The 20,761-nt window shown below is 35.0% G+C and overlaps 1 protein-coding gene across 14 annotated transcripts in view; it reads left to right on the forward strand.

The window, feature by feature from the left end:
* HACE1 (HECT domain and ankyrin repeat containing E3 ubiquitin protein ligase 1) overlaps positions 1–20,761 on the forward strand; it is a 109,550-nt gene that overhangs the window by 82,270 nt on the left and 6,519 nt on the right. For 13 of the 14 annotated variants that reach the window (XM_036247987.1, XM_036247986.1, XM_036247991.1 and 10 more), the window contains 5 exons: positions 2,987–3,136; positions 3,907–4,103; positions 13,792–13,923; positions 17,009–17,107; positions 17,387–17,457. In XM_036247987.1, the coding sequence (XP_036103880.1) occupies positions 2,987–3,136; positions 3,907–4,103; positions 13,792–13,923; positions 17,009–17,107; positions 17,387–17,457 (649 nt within the window). The remainder of the gene's footprint in view (positions 1–2,986; positions 3,137–3,906; positions 4,104–13,791; positions 13,924–17,008; positions 17,108–17,386; positions 17,458–20,761) is intronic. The other variant, XM_036247993.1, reaches the window with a different exon arrangement.

A 20,761-nucleotide genomic window follows, 5' to 3' on the forward strand; every position in this document is an offset into this window, starting at 1 on the left:
TTTCCTGAAAATATTTTCTTTCCCAGTGCTTACATTCTTTTTTATAAGGACAGAGTGCTTCATTAATTGTTGTTCCTGATTGCATCCAACCAAACGAGCAGCAAATCTCCTTTGGTTAAGGAGGACGACTCTAGGAGAGGCAAGTGGATGTGAGCTGCAGAGATGCTAGGCAGCTGTAGATGTTCACCTGTGTGATGGGCTCCCCTGATCTACCTGTGTGTTTGAAATTAGGAATATGGGACTGTCTACTTTAACTCTCTTACCTTTGATTGTTTGCTATGAGATGACTTTGACGAGATTGATGAGACACTAGTTTTTGTTATTTAGGACTAATCTTTGATATAATATTTAGCATTAAAACTTTGTATTTTAGATTTCTTCTTTTTTATTTTTAATAGCCTGTTATTCTGAGTCTATTTAGTTTCATACCTGAAAAACAGATTTGGTGTGGAATCATTAGTCAGGGTATTTCCTCATACTGTGAAGTTACATCAGAGCATATGTTGAAGCACATAGACTGTAAAGATTGTGGTTTTCCTTTTTGTAAGCTACAGGAGTGTTCCCTTGGAGGTCATAGTATTAACAGATTAAAATTTAGATGAAATTGTCCTTATGTATAGCTGGTAAGAAGAGAATTTAAAATTCCTAAATGTGAGCAGTGTTCGAATAGACCTGATGTCTAGAATAATTTCTTTAATACTTACTTTAGAAAAGTAACATAGTGTAGTGGCTAAGAGTTTGGCCTTTGGTGTTACACTGGATGTGAATCCTGGCTCTGCTCTTTTTATGCTATGATCTTGGGCCAGTAAATGTAACCTTTCTGGATTTCAATTTGCTGATTTGAAACGGTGATAACCTGTGTTTTGTAAAGTAGTGAGAAATCAGTTAGCTGTTGTGTAAAAATGCTTGGCCCAGTACCTGGCACATAGAAAGCAGAAATAACTCTTAGATGCTATTATTATTATTCTTTAAAAATGGTATTTTCTTGTACAATACAAATTTTCAGAAACAAAATAGCTGGGAGTGTCACAGTTTTATTTTAAACTTAAAACAGAACATATAACTTCTGTTTTAACTAGTTTTCAAGTTAAAAAATACTATTTATTTCCTGAATACCCCCCATTTGTGTATGTGTTTTTTTAAAATTTCTCTTTATCTATTCTGTTTAATAACCCAGACTTTCCAGATGTACTCAGAGAAGGAATTATATAGACCTAGGGGAGGAAAGTTGAGTTATCAGAAATCTTTTCTGGTTCATCAATAACCCTAAGCATTCACTATTTTAATAGGTAAAAAATAGTTGTGATTATTCTTGGAATACTATAAGTTTTGAAATTATGGTTACGTTTATCTTTGAAGTCTTTCATCTTTCACAGAACTTTGCTTTACTTTTAATACCCAGCCTTACATTATGACTGGGAATGATTTCTCTGAAGGTACTTAACAGTGAATGACTAGCATCGTGTGGTTCTTTTAAATCATTCAGCCATAGGCTTCCAAATTTGTACCTTATATCTAAGTGAATTGGTCACGGCAGTTTAGTCCAATGCCAAGTCTGATAAATCAAAGACCAACGAAGTACAAAGGGAATTATTGTCAAAGGATGTATACTAAATGACCAAACACTTCACTCTCCAGTACTTTTTAATTTTTATTTTTTTGATGCAGTTTCATTAGATTTATCACTTATTCTTTTTTAAGTAGCATGAGCTCAATAAATATTTGTTGAATGATGAGAGAATTTGTAATCCCAGTTAGTGATTATCACAGAAAAATAGGGAAGAAGAGTTAAAGTTGAGATTTTGGTATTAGATATTTTCATTGTACTAGATTTTTTTTTTTTTTTTTTGAAAATTTTTTATTGTGATAAAATAGAATTTATTTTAACCATTTTGAAGTGTAATGATTCAGTGGCACTATGTTACATTCACAATGTTGTATAACCATCACCACTATTTATTTCTAGACCTTTTTTTTTATCCTTACCCGAGGATATTCTTCTTTTTATCTTCAGATAGAGTGGGAGGGAGGAAGTGAGAGGAGGAGAGAGAGAGAGAGAGAGAAACATCAACATGAGAGAGACACATTGGCTGGCTGCCTCCCGCACGACCCTGACCAGGGCCAGGGATGAACCACAACCAAGGTACGTGCCCTTGACCGGAATTGAATCTGTGACTCCCTGGCCCACAGGCCAATTCTGTAACCGCTGAGTCAAACTGGCCAAGGCTCCAGACCTTTTTTTATATAAGTGGAGTCATATACTCCATTGCTATAGATTTGACAGTAATCGGTAACCATTGCCCTTGCCATTTTCACTTTTAGACTTCAGTGATACCTATTTAACCTTGATTATTTGCCATGAGGATGAATTTGTTGACTTGTGTGAACTTTTGGTAATTTTCTGATAATTGTTAAAAGGCATCAAGTTCACTGATTATTTATTAGGTCAATCACTTAAGAACAGTTGTACATTAAAATTTTTAGTTATTCTCTTATAGTGCTCTGTTCTTTAAGGAGCAAAAAGTAGTAACTATCTTCTGGCCTGGGCCTGATTGCGACAATGTCTACCCTAATTCACAGCCTGGTAGTTATTTCCCCACACTGCCCAGGAAAACAAACACTTGTGTGTGTGTGTGTGTGTGTGTGTGTGTGTGAGAGAGAGAGAGAGAGAGAGAGAGAGATTGAGCTCTTTAATATATTATTTCCAGGATCTCTCTGACACCTCTTCCAACTAAAGTACTTAGAAGTGCAGTTAAAAGTATTCTAAAATTTTCTCTGTGTGCAAAGACTTATGTGTGAAATAATGAATCTTTTGTACTTCTAGTTCCACTGCCTATTATGTATTCCACAAAGAGTATTTCTGTGGAAGTTTATACATAAATATAGCTTTACTGAAGTTTTATATGGACTAATTTATCTGCATTACAATGATCTCCATTCTGCATATCGATTCTTTAAACTAAATTATTTTGTATTTACTTAATAGGAACAACTTTTCAGCCTAATAGCAACTCCTATGTAAATCCTGATCACCTGAACTATTTTCGGTTTGCTGGACAGATCTTGGGATTAGCTTTGAACCATAGGCAGCTGGTCAACATTTACTTCACAAGATCATTCTACAAGCACATTCTTGGTATGGCTCTAATTTATTCCCATAGACATTCATTTAAAGTGTTTTTCCTGTAGTCTTTAGTGAAATCTAATTCCGTAAGAGATGGCATTTTGGATGAGATCATTTTCATTTTGATTAGAGACTATCTGTGAATATAAGGCATTTAAATGAGAGCCCGAGGGAAAGAAGGAAAAAACACTTCCTTTGCTACAAAATTTATTTTATTTAATTTATTCTTTTAAAATATATTTTTATTGATTTTTTTTTTTTTTTAAGAGAGGAAGGAAAAGGGGAAGAGAGATAGAAATATTGATGAGAGAGAAACATTGATTGGCTGCCTCCTGCATGCCTCATTACTGGGGATCGAGCCTGCAACCTGGGCAAGTGCCCTGACCGGGAATCGAACCAGCAACCTCTCGGTGCATGGGATGATACTCAATCCACTGAGCCACACCAGCCAACCTTTTTTTTTTTTTCACTTTAGTGTATGTATATTTATGCCAAGAATGCATTTTGATATGAATATACTTGAGAATTGGCACTTTTTTAAGTTTATAAAAATTTCCTGAATAGCTATTTCAAAGAAAGATTACATTGTAAAAAATATGGAAGAAACATAACCTTAAATTAAACTTCAAATTCAAGACTTAGCATCCATTTAAATCATGATGTGAATTTGATTATATTTTGCAGTTTTACATGGTATCTGCAGAGGGCAGTATTTTACCACTAAACAGATAAGGAAAGGCAGAAATATGTAGAATATAACTGCTGTATGTTTATATTTTTAGGTATTCCTGTAAATTACCAAGATGTGGCATCTATCGATCCAGAATATGCCAAAAATTTGCAGTGGATTTTAGATAATGATATTAGTGATCTGGGTTTAGAACTAACTTTTTCTGTTGAGACTGATGTATTTGGAGCAATGGAGGAGGTGCCTTTGAAGCCTGGGGGTGGAAGTATTCTGGTGACACAAAATAACAAAGTAAGTATTTGAATTTTCCCCTTACCCATTGTTTGTAACTTGGTCTTGATATTGTAAAGACTCCTGGCTAATTATTATAAAGTCTTCGGTACTAGCTAAAAAAATTTTTTCTGTTAGAGTTAATAATGTTTTATAAAAGATAAAATATTGAAATTAGCTAAACCATCAAATACCAAACTTATGGTTAAATAAGACTAAAGCCTTTTTTCTTTCCTTTGGTTGGATTATAATTCCAAGACAGCTTTAGAACCATCTACCTATTAAAAGTAATGTTTATTTAGCCACTTTGTAGACTAGTAATTTAGTAAATTACCGATTTTTTTTTAAACCAGAAACTTGACCATGTTTTAACTAAACTCTTTGAACCTCAGTTTTCTATTCTGTAAAATTGGATTAATAATACCCCCTGTACAGAACTGTTAGTAGCATTTTGTAAACCTAAAAGTACATTACAAAAGTTAGTTGTTATTGGATAGTTTTCTATAAATATAGGATTAAAAGTTTCAGATATATATATATATGAAATTGGAGATGAATATTAAGCTACATAATTTTACTTTTTGAAACTTAGATACTGTACATATAAGAAAGCATATACTGTACATATAAAAAGTTTAATTTTGGAAAATAAAATCAGGATCAGAGTTTTTCTACATTTATCCTTAGAAATGTTTTAGTCTACCTTCTCATTTTATACATGAGGACACAAGCCTAAAGCTAGGGCCAAAACCCAGCTCTCCTGTCTCCTAGTTTCAAGTCTAATGTTCATACTATTTGCAGAGTTAATCATGCTGAGGAAGAGCTTATTTGACTTTTAATATAACGAGTCATATGAAACTCTAGAAAATTAAAATAGTAAAGTGCTTAAATTAATTTAAAAAATCTATATGAGTTTGCTAATGAATGAAAATATTTTTAAAATTCTAATTATTAGATTGTCCACCTTGTAGTGCATTTCTTACTTTATTTTACACTGGAGATGTACTCTCATTTAAGGGTGATGAAGTCGTAAAATTTTTATTCTAAACAAGTAATTGTTTTTCATGAGAGACCCTCATACATGATTCCTATTTGTGAATACTGTATCTGATGAGTGGACTTGTCATTGCTCTCAGATATATTTTATATGACAAAGTGGGAAGACCCATTAACATTGCTAAGATAAGTGGTAAGATAGCTATAATATATACTTACTTCTCCTAACAGCCTCCTTCTTATTATGACGTGATTTTTGTTTAGATTTAAAAATTTATATTTTATCCATTCTTTTATGGAAATCTAGAAAGGAAGAAGATGTAGAAAAAATGATAACAAACAAGAATATACTCACATTGAAAATATACCCTTCATCTTGATTCTAGTCTGAGGCTGGAATAGTATTGTAATATTAAGAGCTTGGAACTTTTGTTTCCAACTTTAGTACATTTTTATTTAACTATATTAACTAATTGGTTTATTACAGGCTAACCTTTTTTCAATAATTAGTTTTGGTAATAGAGATAAAAGCAGGATCTCAATCACTAATATGTTAATTCTTCTCAACTTTTATTTATATTCATTTTTCAAATATAAACATTTCTTAAAATAAATTGAGCCTCTTCATTTTCTATTGTTACCACTAAGAGTCAAGTATAATTTATATCTAACTGTTAATGCTTAAACATTTAATACTTTTTCAGTAAACAACCTGATTAACTTTTAAATATTAAAGATCTTCAAAAACATATCTATAGCTTAAATTGATCACTCACTTTAAAATTGTTCAAGTATTCAATTTACAAATAAAGTGTTCAAACCATGTTCTTTAGAGGTATTTTTTAACATACATTTCTATCATAAACTTTTTTGTTACTTTAGGATCAACCTTTTATCTACTTTCCTTTATAGGTATACAGTTATAATTGTCATGTTTGGAGTTCAACTTCAAAATTTATAAGCATACTGAAGCTTAAATGACTTGCCACACTTGTTAGTAAGAGAGTCTATGAAGCTGGTCTCCACATGGGGGAGTCATTTATTCCTCAGTTTTATTGAAAGGCTTTGGTAATTATAAAGTAAAACCAAATAGATGAAAATACCGTTGTTTAAAAAGCAGTAAATTAAAAAACACAAGTATTGTAAGGCAGAAGAATATGTATCAGTTCTACATTTGAACTATAATGCTCTTTTAAATTTAAATTTGTGTCTATCAATGAGTTGTTTTAAAATCTAGAGGGGAAAAAAGCCCAGTAAACCTTGGTTTCACTTTTGAAAATGGTTGAATTATCAGAAGCTGAATATTTACATGTAAATTGTATATTCATTTTAGTTTTTTTTTTTTTCACTTTTACTTTTCACTTTTCAGCTTTTTGATAAAAAGCTGAAATTGTAGAACCATGAAATGTGGAGTTAAAAGGGACATTTTTTGCCTAAATCTTTAGTTCTTGATGTTAGAAGTGAATATCAGTAAGAGTCGAGTGTAATTTTATATCTAATTATTGATGCTTAAACATTTAATGCTATTCAATAAACAGCTTGATTATTTTAAAATATTAACTATCTGTGGAAATATCCATTTACCTTAAATGGATCTAGCTGTTAGAACTGAAGAGTAAGCTACTTGGGTTTAAAATGTTAACACTTTTACAATACTTATTCTCCGGTTCATTATGGCTGGGAGGGGAAAACATGGGGGAGGGATGGGGCAGGATGCCAGGGAGTGGAGGAGGTGGCATGGCAGTTGAGTACAGAGAAGAAGCATTAAGTATTCAGATAGGACTGAGAAGGGGAGAAGGCGGTGTTCTGGGCTCACAAGAAGTCACAGAGTGGACTGAGCATGTGTTTGGGGAACACAGATAGATAAGAGTTGTAGATCTTAGCTAGATTGCAAAGTGAGTGAGTGGGAAAAGATGAGCTGAGGGAGGTAAAAAGGGGCCAAATTCTGAAAGACTTTAATTCACAATTAGAGATTTGATAATTATTCTGAAGGCTGTGGGGATGATTGCAGATGCTCTAGGGTAGGGGAGAGTGACATGATCGAATTTCTGTGTTTTTTGTTTGTTTGTTTTTTAAGGAAAACAAACTTAGCTTAGAGTGTGCAGAATGGATTATAATGGGGTGATACTGGAGTCAGGTCAACCAATAGGTTGTTGTGGCTTTGATCTGTGGAGCATGCATGGGGGATTTTATAAAACAGTGGCAGTAAGTGTGGAGAAAATGAGAGCTTTTAAGGATAAAGGATTTACAGAACCCAGTAATTGTTTGGGGAGGTGAAAAAAGAGCGTATCAGAGATGATGCTACTTTTGTGGATTGGCCCCCAGAATCCTCTTCAGCAATCTCATTACTATCCATTCTGTTTTCTAGCGATGAAAATAGCTACTACTTTTTGAGTACTTTGTATATATTTCATGTATTTGAGATGTGTTCTTTTTGCATTTCTCATTTACTATAACAGCCTTTTGAGATTGTTATTTCTATTTATTGAATGTGGAAACAGCTTTAATATTAAAAGTGTCTGACATTTATTAGGTGCTTATAATGTGTTAGGCACTGTTCAAAGTACTTTATATGTATTAACTTAAACAATCCTGTGGATTGTAGATATCCTTTTCTACAGGTCAGGAAACAAGCATAAAGGATTTTTAAGTAGCTTTCCTCCAAATCACATGGTTAATAAATGTTGGAACTAGGATTTGAACCCAGGCAGAATATTAATTTCAAGCCTGAGCTTGTAACTGTGATTCTATGTATTTCTTTAGAAGTTAAATAACTGTCTAAGGGCTCAAAATTAGTAAGTGGTGAGCCCTCAGTATGATTGTGTAACTGCTAGGCTTTTTTTCTTTCACCAAGTCAGTGAATATGAACACAGTTGCAAATACAAATTTAGTATGTTTTCCTCCAGGTACATGCCCTTGACTGGGAATTGACGTAATCACTGAGTAACACCGACCAGGGCTCCTCCACTTAATACCTTCTATTTTATTGCTAATTTCACTTGATTTATTTCACATACAGACACATTTGATGAGTACATGTAAGCACAAAATATAGGTTTGTGTAAATAAATTATTGACTTAAAGTGGGTTCCTTATTTTTATCTTCAGAAAATTATACTATGAGAAATCATTTTAGTACTTCAAAACTTTTAAAACAGTTCAGGTCTGAGGTTCTCCATATTGAGTGTTTGTGTGTATTATTAGATTGGATTGGATTTTAGATTATCTTTAAAATTGTCCTGTTTACAAGGAGAACATACTTTTCCTTGCATTTCAGTTAGTGTATTAGAAAATTTACCAACTGTATGAAATGGTAACCTGAAGAATCACTGTTTTCAATGACCAAATTTTTTCTCAAGGAAACTGAAGTAATAGGATTTTTACCAGACTTTATCAGTCTTTATAACTAATAAGTGACCTTAAAAATAAGAATATACTGGTAAAGAAAAAACTATTGAAAAATATTACCCCTCTTTTTTCTTGTATCTACTTATTCCTACAAAAGAAATCTGGTATTCTTTTGAGTTTTAGGTGAAGTTTTCAGTGAGAACTCTTACACACCAGAGCAATAATAATCAAGTGCATAAACCCAGGAAGGAAGCTTTTATTACCAAGGAGTTTATTTTGAAATAGTTAATTGAATTATGCCAATAATAATGCCATTTAAACTATTAATTGCTAAAAAAGAATAACTATTCTAGATAGTTTTACAAATATGGCCATGTTTATCGGTCTACTTAGAGGAGGGAAAAGGGACATTTTGTTTTCACTATTAAAAGTTGATTATTATTGCCCTGGCTGGTTTGGCTCAGCAGTAAGAGCATCAACCTGTGGACTGAAGGGTCATGGGTTCGATTCCCGGTCAAGGGCACATACCTGGGTTGCAGGTTTGGTCCCCGGCCCATTCGGGGTTGTGCAGGAGGCAGTGAATTGATGTGTCTCTCTCACATCAATGTCTCTCTCCCCCTTCCTCCTTCCACTCTATCTAAAAAATCAATGGAAAGCTCTGGCTGGTTTGGCTCAATGGTTAGAGCATTGGTCCAGGGACTGAGATCTGTGGGTGTGAATCCCTGTCAGGGACATGTACCTGAATGGAAGGTTCGATCCCTGGCCCCAGCCAGGGTGGTGCTGGAGGCAACCAATTGATGTCTCTCTTGCATCAATGTCTCTCTCTCTTTCTGTCTCTCTCCCTTTCTTTCACTCTGTTTTAAAAAATATATCAGTGGAAAAATATCCTCAGGTGAGGATTAACAAAAGACTTAAAAAAATAAAAATTAATGGAAAAATATCCTCGAGTAAGAACTAACCAAAAAAAAAATTTTAGTTTATTGTTAAATAAATATTGTTTATTTAGATATTTTTCTAGAAATAGTGAAAGATTTTCAAGAAGAAAAATAGCTTCAAAAAGTGTGTCAAGTTTCAACATCACCATCTCTCATAAGAAGGCATAATTTAGGTCCAAAGCTTGAAAGGAAATTAGAATTTTAAGGAAAATTTCTGAGGGGTGATGTTATTTAGTTCACATTCAGAAGACTAGGAGATTATTAAATCAAAGTATTTCTGTAACTAGACCTGTAATTTAACTGGAACATAATGTTAGAAGTTGAATCTCTTTAATCTCAGTGTTATTTTCCCCTTTGCAGTTATTTTTTTTCTTACCTATCCTGTATCAGTTATCAGGCTCAGGTTGAGCTAGAAAAAAATTGCTAGGGCCTGGCCAGTGTGGCTCAGTGGTTGAGCATCGACCAATGCGCTGGAAGGTCGCCGGTTTGATTCCTGGTCAGGGCACATGCCCAGGTTGTGGGCCAAATCCGCAGTGGGGGGCATGCAGGAGGCGGCCAGTCGATGTTCTCTTGCATCAATGTTTCCATCTCTCTCTCCCTCTCTCTTCCTCTGTCTCTCTAATAAAATCAATAAATAAATTAAAAAAAAAAAAAAAACATTGCTAGGGCTTTTTGTTGTTCTTATCTCCATACTGAGGCTTTCCAAGTTGAAAACTTTCTATGTGTTAGCATAACTCTTTCAGTACAAGCACTAACTCAAATTCTTGTATATAGTTACTTCTTTGAGTTACATTTATGGCACTTGGTATTATTTTATGCCCTCAAAGAATTAACAATAAAAGTCAGGTGGGAGAAAATAAGCCATCTGTTGGATATCATCTCCTTTTAATATCTTAAAGAAATGTGAGGTTTTAGGTTTGGTATGTACTTAATGTTTAATTGTGTAACCCTCATGCCAGTGTTTTGTAGACTGATTACCAGCTACGTGTCCACTGTTTTCTTTAAGGCATACAAGTTGTTTGATGTAGTTATGCAGGGGATCAAGGGTGGAGGTGTGTCACTTGGCTGCCCTCACAGGTAGTGGGAATGCAGCCAGTGTGTTTCTATGGCACAGTATGAACAGTCACATTGTTAGTGCATAATAATAGTGGATGTTCATAGTAATAATTGTATCACCAAGAAAATGTCAATGTATGTTACACTCTTTGAGGATGTGCTGTTGAAGGAGGTAGAGCAACATTTTAGAAGCTGCTGGATTTAGATTTTTTCCCATTTCCTGTATATTTTAACTGTTAAACATAATTATCTTTCAACCGCCTGAGAAACTTATTTTACTATACTCAGAAAGATTTGTGATGGCTAGGATTTAATTATTTTACTGAGAAATAGTTTAGACCAAGATCCATTCACATTTTATTATTATTTTTTTAATCCTCAACCAAGGGCATGGGTTGTTTGTTTGTTTGTTTGTTTGTTTTTTAGTGTGTTTTTATTGTAGAGAGAGAGGAAGGAAGAGGGAGAGAGAGATAGAAACATTAATGAAAGAGAAACATCTATCAGCTGCTTCCTACGTGCCCCATGCCCCCACTTTGTATCAAGCCCACAACCTGGGCATGTGCCCTGACTGGGAATTGAACAGGTGACCTCATGGGACAATGCTCAATCCACTGAGCCACACTGGCCAGGCAAAGAGGACATGTTTTTACAAATTTTTTTAGAGCGAGAGGAAGGGAGAGAGAAATATCAATGTGAGAGAGAAACATTTCACACATACCTGACCAGGGATTGAACCTGCAACCCTTTGGTGTATGGGATGACACTTCAGCCAACTGAGCCACCTGGCCAGGGCTTTTTTTTTCCTGTTCACTTTTAAGTTAACTTACTTTGGAGACTGGTATCTGAAGGAGCTTATTTTATTTATTTTTAATCTTCACTTGAGGATTTTTTTTTTTTGTCCTCACCCGAGGACGTTTTTCCATTTTTTGTTCAGATAGAGTGGGAGGGAAGGAGGGAGGGAGGGGGAGAGAGAGAGAGAGAAGCATTGACACGAAAGGGACACATCATGTGGCCCCTCCCACACAACCCCAACCAGGGCCGAGGACAAACTGCAACCGAGGTCCGTGCCCTTAGTGGGAACTGAACCCCGTCTCTCTGGACCACAGGCTGACGCTCTAACTGCTGAGCCAAACCGGCCAGGGCTGAAGGAGCTTATTTTAACAAGTTGATATTTAGTAACTATGAACCAGATTTACAGAAATAAATGTTGAAAACAATTATTAGATGGAATAGAAGGGAACATGTGAACAAAGATTAGTATACTTGTGAAAGCTAATTTTTAAACATCAAATGTATAAGGAAATAATAGGAATTAATTGATAAAAATGACAATGTGTACCATTCTGATAAATATGGAGTACAATGGCAAATTAAAATAGGCTAAGTGTACTTGAGCAATTCACAAATTTTTTTAATTTCATGATTCATAATTCATTAAGGTCTTGAGCAACGGCTGTTGAATAGTACCTTAAGATTGTAAAAACTACTCTTGTTAAAAAGATAGGATCTCATTGGCACCTTAAACATATAATGAATGAATGAATGAATGAATGAGAAAAATTGTAGTGTTCAGTCAGCGGTTTTAGTTAGAGCATACATAAATATCGAGATAGTCATGTGCTGATGTTGAAATCACTGCTGGTTATCACTTAGAATTGTGTTATTATATATTATTCTTGATTGGACCCTGAAATTTAGGTTTATGTTTCTGTTATTATTGTTTGGCACGCATTTCTGCCTTCCTCTAGTAACTGTGTGTAATTTGTAGTAACTGATTAATTCCTTTATAGTGGAGAAAAACCTCTGGGTGGTAGGGGGTGGGATTTGGGGGTAAGAAAAGATTAAATGGCAGGGGTGGCAGCTTCCCCTGTGCCAGATTGTACATGGAGCCGTGCGGGGTTTGCGGGGAGCTGTGAGGAACTTACTATGACACTGCGGAGCTCTAAGATAAATGGAGAATTCATAGCCAGTAGTCATATGCAACTTGCTGGCTTGGGGGCCTGGGGAACAAAGCATCAGATTAGTGCCAATAAATAAATAAATAAAGGGAGGTGCTAAAACCGGCTTTCTCCCCTTTGTGTTCAGTCGTTCCTGGGGGGTGAGAATTACATACAGCATATTGCTTTTGACTCACAAAGTTTCACTTACATGTAATTTAAAATTATAAATGATAATAATTGATAGAGTATATATAGATAGACCTATCTGTCTATCTAGTTGATAATTCATTCTGGTCTGAGCCAAAATGCATTTTTTATTACCCACTAAATTTTAAATGACACTATTTTCTATGACGACGATGATGTATTTTAAAATAAAATATATGAAATAGCTTACCTTAACTTGGAATCAAATCAGCTACACTTGAGCATTTTATCAGGTTCTAAGTATATATTAAATGAATTTGTTGAATTATGCACATATTTTTTGAACACTTACAAAGTGGCCACCACTGTTTTTAGGAGCTGAGGATATGTGCTGGTAAACCAGATAGAGCCCCTGCCCGCAGAGAGATTACATCCTGATGGGACATTTCAGTCAGAGACCAGGAAGTTCAGAGCCCGAGGCCTGAAGGAGCTTGTGATGGGAGTACTGCGAGTGAGCGAGGGGGCAGTGGAGGCAGTGCGGCGGGAAAGCAAGGCAGAGGGCTAGGAACGGAATTTGGATTTTATTCTAAGTGTTAGGAGAAGTCATTGTAGGGTTTTGAGCAGCAGAGTTATGTGATATGAAATATATATTTAAAAGATCACTCTGGTGTAGCGAAGAAGCAATGCAGAGGCAATGGAAGCAGAGACACCAGATACCGCAGTGATCCAGGTGAGAGGAGGTGACTTGGACCAGGGCGCTTCAAGTGAGGTGGTGAGACAGGGTCAGAGAGAATATTTTCTGGAAGCAGATTTTTGTTGTTAATCCTCACTCAAGGACATTTTTTCCATTGGTTTTTTGAGAGAGTGTAAGGAAAGGAAGGGAGGGAGGGGGAGAGAGAGAGAAAGAGAGAAACATCAATGTGTGAGAGAGACATCAATAGGTTGTCTTGCACCACCCCAGCTGGGGCCAGGGATTGAACCTGCAATCCAGGTGTGTGCCCTTGACTGGGAATTGAACCCAGACCCTTCAGTGCTTGGGCCTCTGCCCCATCCACTGAGCCACACCGGCCAGGGCTGGAAGTAGATTTTAATGGCACTTGCTGTTACAGGGTGTAAGAGAACAGTTTAGTGAATGGTAGCGAGCTCGTTTGCTGAGATGCTTGAATATTGGTGCCAAATTAATTCTAAACCTTTACCTCTTCAATGAGAAGTGATTATATCAACATTGTCTTAAGTATGTGGAATTAAAAAAAAAAAGTAATCACAAAAACTTTTTCTTTTAAATAGGAGGAGTATGTCCAGCTTGTTACTGAACTTCGAATGACAAGAGCCATTCAGCCTCAGATCAATGCTTTTCTACAGGGCTTTCATATGTTCATCCCACCTTCCCTCATCCAACTGTTTGATGAATTTGAGTTGGTAAGGAAGAACATCAGTTCCTTTGTTGTGCACAACTGTACCAGACTCCAGCTGATGTAATTCAGAAATAATTTTGGGGTGCTATGATGCATGGAGTAATATAGAAGACATGGATTAATATTCAAGTTTAGAGATATTTTACAACGTTTGTGATTGTACTTCTCTTAAGCTTAATAACTGGATTAGCAATTCCTTAATGTGAAATGGAGTGCAGTGGTGATAAATGAAAGTGGATGTTTTTTCTAAAGTACTGTACGTGGGAGATGCTGAGGGCCAGTCTTCCCAAAAGCAACATTCCATTATTTCTGAATTTTCTATTTGGCCATCTGTGGTAAAAGGATACTGATACATACTTCTTGTACTTCCAACGAGGAGAATTAAATAAGAAGGTTTTTCTTGTTGTATTTGGGTTTTCTTCTTCAGCTTCCTATTTCATCGTATATATAATCTTATAATTTTCCATTTCAAACCTCTGTGGAGTCCACGCTCTTTGCTGGCCCCCAATCTCTAATGAATGTTTTGTTACACTTCGTCAATTTGCCTGCCTTTCACTGTGATCTAATGGGATTTTTAATTTTATGTGATTTATGTCTACATTTATTCATTCAGGTCTGCTACTGATAAGTTTTTAATTGTTCTTATATTAGAAGTTAGGTGAGATTCCTAGTGTGTTTTAGATTCTGGCTATAAAACTAAGTTGAGCTGATTCACTGAATTATGGGAAGATTACTTGAGAAGAGCAGTGTGAAGTAGGATAATAAAGATCTTTCATCCTCTTGATAAAAGTTGTAACATATGATATTCATGAAATAGTTCAAAATCTTAAGAGAATAAAGCCTCAGTCATTTTTATTCATAATTATTAACAGTGAGAGCATACTTAGTATTAGTAAAAGCTTACTTGAGCTTAGAAGGGAAGAAGATTAAACTCAGATTGTAAGAAACGTGTGAAATTCATTCTCACTCCCTTTTGACAGGTCTGTATCAGTGTCCTGCCACAAAACAGAATTTCCCCAGCTGGTTCAAATAAAGGAACTTTGACAAAGGGACTGTTGCAGAGGTGCAGGCAGTGTTAAGAATAAACAAATTTGGCCCTACCGGTTTGGTGCAGCAGTTAGAGTGTCGGCCTGCGGTCCAGAGAGACCCGGGTTCGGTTCCTGCTAAGGGCACGTACCTCGGTTGCAGTTTGTCCCCAGCCCTGGTTGGGTTGTGCAGGTGGCAGCCACTCGATGGTGTCCCTTTCACGTCGATGTTTCTCTCTCTAACTCTCTTCTTCCCATTCTGTCTGAGCAAAAAATGGAAAAATGTCCGTGAATGAGGATTAAAAAAAAGATTAAACAGATTTGGTGAGACATCTAGAGCTAGTAACAATGGAAAGCCTTTATCACCCCTAGAACTGAAGAGACAGGTGGAGGACTTACTGTAAGCAGCCCGGTGACGAGGAGATAGGCTGCTGGAAAGATGTGCTAAGCAGGAAGGGAGCAGGAAATACTGTCACCTCCAGACTTTTGCCTCTTCTCTGTGATGAAACCCAACCTGAAGCCAATGGACAAGAGAGCTGGTTTGCCAGAATCAGCCTCCTAGGGCACAGAACAGTGCTAAGAAAGGCGGAGAAAGTATTTGTGGGTGGTGAATGGACACTAACAGACCACGTTTATCTAGCAGAAGTATTTTATAGTACCATCTCAAGGACAACATAAACACTAGCAGTTCTCAGACTTTTTGGTCTTAGGACCCCCTTATAACAAAAGGCTTTTTGTTTATGTGAGTTATATTACTTGATGTTTACTGTATTTGAGATTAAAACAGAAGTGTAAAATATTTTATTAATTCGTATAAAAATAATTAATTACCTATTAAAATAAATAGCATTTAAAAAATGAAAACTGCATTTTCCAGAATGAAACAAATAATGGGAAGAGTGGTATTATTTCACATTTTTACAAATTTTTTTAATGTCTGGCTTAATAGAAGACAACTGGGTACTCATATCTGCTTCTGCACATTATCTGTTGTGTTGTGTTGTTTGGTTGAAATATTTGGGGGAACTTTAGCCTTAGATAAGTTGGAAAAGAGAGAACCTTGCAGACTCCTTGAACAGATCTCAAACACCCAAGAGTTCTCAGACATCGCCTTGTATTAACCTTCAGAGTGCACTCTGTACTAGTCTGGTATATATTACGAGTAGTTGCTGTAGAAAACGTGATTTTGAGCCACATTACATGGATGTCTCTGTAATAACAAATCCTGCTCTTCTGGCTTGTCAGCGTTGTAGTTAAGTGTAGGCTAGTTATTGCCTCACCTGACTGTGTAAACACGTCCAGCTGTGAGAAATGGACTGATTCAGAGAAGTTCTTTTCATGTTTTCTTTTCTCTTGAAAAATATAATGGTAAATACTTTTGCCATTTTTAATTTTATTTTTTAGTTATTTGATTGCTATTTTGTTTATTTGATGCTCTTCCTGGGAAAAAGGAGGTTACCAAAAGTCATTGGGGAAATTGCATTTCTTCCCTCACCTTGGGAAAAGTTGACATTAAAGATCCGAATTATTCCAGAATAGTTCTTTAAAAGCCCCAGTCTGTCTTTTTTAATACAATTATTTATATTTTATTACCTTTCTTTTTCATAATGATTAGGGTTTCTTGATGATTTTTTTCTTTCCTTAACCCAGGATATATTCAGGTATTTGTTGTCGCTTTCATATTGAGAGTATGGTCTGTATAGAATTTAACAAATTCATAAAGTAAAAATAAACATAATGTTCATAAAATTATCGTACATATAAACTGTTGCTGCATAAATGTTTATCTATAACTATAAAGTATCTTCTTATGTTTTAATTGTGTCATCTCCACAATTAATTGAGACATCTCCACATGTCACAGTATTTGAGATTATCAGTATCAAGGGTTCTCTCCCATGTAGTACTTGTTATTGATGACATGCAGACAGTGTCACAGAAATAAATCAGTTTTACATAGAATTGGTTTCTAATTAAGGCAGATTTACTCTTTAAATGGAATAGGTTGTTCTTTTTTTTTTTCTTCCAAAGAAGAATATGAAATATTTTTCTTCTTCCTCAAAGGAGCTACTGCTCTCTGGCATGCCAGAAATTGATGTGAGTGATTGGATAAAAAATACAGAATACACAAGTGGCTATGAGAGACAAGATCCAGTTATTCAGGTAAAATTTCTCTGGAGCTTAAAACGAAGTTAAGTTTTGCCATTTAATTTTGTAAGCTTTTCAGCACTACTGGATGAAAACCTACATTAATTAACAAAGTAAAGTTTTTCTCTAAATTCTTCTCATGGGAATTGCATATGAAAGCTTTGTATGAAATCATTTTTGATAAATGAGTTTCTTAGAATAAAATATGCTTTATGAATGCTGCATATTTCTTTGGTATTAAGTCTACAATTGCTCTGAAATATGAGCTAAATTTTTTGTTATTATTGTTGTTAGTGGTTCTGGGAAGTTGTGGAAGATATTACTCCAGAGGAGAGAGTTCTTCTCCTGCAGTTTGTTACTGGCAGGTAAGAAGTATTTTTATGATAATGTGAAAAGAACTTAATGTATTCCATTTCTAATGGCTTAGAGATAAACAACCAAAATGAATTATTACTCTGAATTCTCAGTTTCTTACCTCCCTTTTCACTTTTTAAAACATTAAACAAAGATTTAGTTAGGCATTTAAAATAAAATATATAGAGTAGAGCTCAAATATTTATTTATTGTTTAAAAAAATAATAAATGTTTATTTATTGTTTAAAAAAACCGTTCCAACCTGGACAACACACACACACACACACACACACACATACACACAACACATATAATACCCATACACATCAATTTTTCTCCAATTCTTGTCAAACTTGATTTTAAATTCTCAGGATTCATGTCCTAAAAAATAATTTTTGATACCATACTTCTTTGAAAGTCTATTTTTGCAACTAGTGAAATATCATAGATTAGAAAACTTCTTTTAAGTTATATTTATGAAAGATGTAAAATGAGGTTTAATTTTATTCTTTCTAATTTAGAATTTCATCTGTGTCCTTTTATTTATGAAAATGTTATTCAGTTGTTCTATTATTAATATACGTAATTCTCCTAGGAAAGTTGGGACACAAAAAATTAGAAGAATCAGAAAAACCACCCTCTGTCAGCAATAACTACTATAAATAATTCGATTTATTTCTATTTTTTCTGCTTATTTATTTATTTATGTGACCTGGGATTGAACCTGAAACCTTTTGGTGTATGGGACAGTGCTCCAACCAACTGAGCCACCCAGTCAGGGCTTTTTCAAAAACATAATTTGTGAGTGTGAGTCTATATAAAATAGATATAAAGTTCACCATTGTATTATTTTAAAAGTAGTATATAACCATTATGGAAAGTTTGGAAAATGGAGAATATAGCTAGAACAAAATGAAAATCCAATCATGTGATTCCACTATACAGAGATAACACTATTGACATTTTGCTTTATTTTCTTAGTCCCACCACACATTTTATTTTAAAGACTAAATAAAACATTAATATTCAGATTGTACGCTAAAGTTACGAAAGAAAACATTAAGTTTTTGGTTTTTCTGGGGGTGAGGTGGGGTTTTTTTTGGCTCCTTCATGCCAAGAAATACCCAGAGATTTAAGTAACTTAATAAAAATACTTAATAAAATTAAATTTTTGTTACACAATTTAAATTAAAAAAAGAAAATCACTCTTAATCTCAGTTACTGAAGATAATCACTAACATCTTGGTTTCTTAGTGAATGCTTCCCACATATTTAAATGTTTGCTTTTTTAAAAACATTGTCCCTGTTTTATAACTTTGAGTTTTACAATATATCATTAAAAATTATTCCATTTAGCCCTGTCCAGTTCGGCCCAGTGGTTAGTGTCAGCCCGTGGACCAGTGAGTCATGGGTTCGATTCCAGTCAAGGGCACGTACCTTGGTTGCAGTTTGTCCCCGGCCCTGGTCGGGTCGTGTGGGAGGTAGCCAGTTAATGTGGCTCTATCACATCGATGTTTCTCTCTCTCTCTCTTCCTCCCTCCCACTCTATATGATGATAAATGGAAAAATATCCTCAGGTGAGGAATAAAAAAGAATTATTTTGTTTATAGATCTAATTTTTTACATAGCTGTTTGCTCTTCAACTTATGGACTATCTTTACTGCTAAATCTTTTCATTTATGAATAATGCTGAAGAAATAAGGAATTTCTGTGCTATATACTTGGCAAGCCAATATCCTACATTATTTATATAGGATAAATTCTTAGAAGAGAAATTTTTGGATAGAAAAGTATATACATTTTTACAACCTGGATACATACTGTTTATTTATCCTTCAGAAAGATATCAGTATTCACATCAGCAGGGATTGAGAGGGCCTGTTCCTTTTATTCTATCAATATAAAATGTAATCATTTTTATTTTCACAGAAGTTCTTATTTATATGATTTTCTTGAGTGGTATGAAATGCCTGTCTTTATTTTCTATGTATTATGTCATTTTCAAAAATTCAGTTTAAAATGTTCTTTATATAGTAGGGATATATATAAGAACTTTTCTCAATTTATCACTTGCATTGTAACTTTATTAAGTAGAGACTTTAATGTAATTTAAATTATAAGTGTAATTTATAAAATAGAAATTTTAAATTACATTGCAAGATAATTATCAGTACTTTTCTTTATGGGTTTTATAAATCCTTTCCTATATTCAAGATTTTATTTTATTTATTTATTTTCTTTTTTTAAATTTTTTTACTTTATTTTTTTATCCTCACCCGAGGACATTTTTCCAATTTTTGTTCAGATAGAGCAGGAGGGAGAGAGAGAGAGAGAGAGAAACATCGACGTGAAGGGACACATCGAGTGGCTGCCACCTGCACGACCAACCAGGGCTGGGGACAAACTGCAACCGAGGTACATGCCCTTAGCGGTAACCGAACCCGGGTCTCTCTGTACCGCAGGCCGACGCTCCAACCGCTGAGCCAAACCGGCCAGGGCTATTTATTTTCTTTATTGATTTTTTTTAGAGAGAGAGGAAGGGAGAGGGAGAGAGAGATAGAGATAGAAGAATCGATGAGAGAGAACATCGATTGGACGACTCCTACATGCCCCTCACTGGGGATTTGGCCCATAACTTGGGCCTGTGCCCTGACCGGGAATCAAACTGGCTACCTCTTGGTGCATGGGTCAACGCTCAACCACTGAGCCACACCTGTCGGGCCAAGATTTTGTGTATCTCTCTCTCTCTCTCTCTCTCTCTCTCTCTCTCATGGGTCAACGCTCAACCACTGAGCCACACCTGTCGGGCCAAGATTTTGTGTATCTCTCTCTCTCTCTCTCTCTCTCTCTCTTTCTCTCTCTCTCTCTCTCTCTATATATATATATATATATTTTTTTTTTCCTGTAACTTTTTGCAGGGTCTGTTTATACATTTCAATTTTAAACTGACTGGACTTATTTTGATTTATTGTGTAAGGTAGTGCTCTTTTATTATTTTTCTAAATGGTTTGTATCTAAACATCATTTAATGGGTTTTATGGGGGCATTAGTATATTGCCCCCACTCTCACCATGTGATTTGGTCAGTTTGAATCTTTAAAATGCAGAAAAAATTACTCGAGTTCTTTGGTACTAAAAATGTCTGTAAAACTTTTGCTCTCCTATGATTAAAAATCACTTGGAGTAGTAATACCCAGTGCCTTGGCATGTTAATAGTATGTATAATCATTATTAGCAATGCTGAAAAGAACTGCACTGATTATTATTTAACTGGTCATGGAGTAGAGCATGCAAATCCATTTAAACTCAGATGAAG

Source organism: Molossus molossus, unplaced genomic scaffold (assembly GCF_014108415.1).
Source record: "Molossus molossus isolate mMolMol1 unplaced genomic scaffold, mMolMol1.p scaffold_m16_p_8, whole genome shotgun sequence".
In the NCBI taxonomy this organism is placed as follows: Eukaryota; Metazoa; Chordata; class Mammalia; order Chiroptera; family Molossidae; genus Molossus; species Molossus molossus.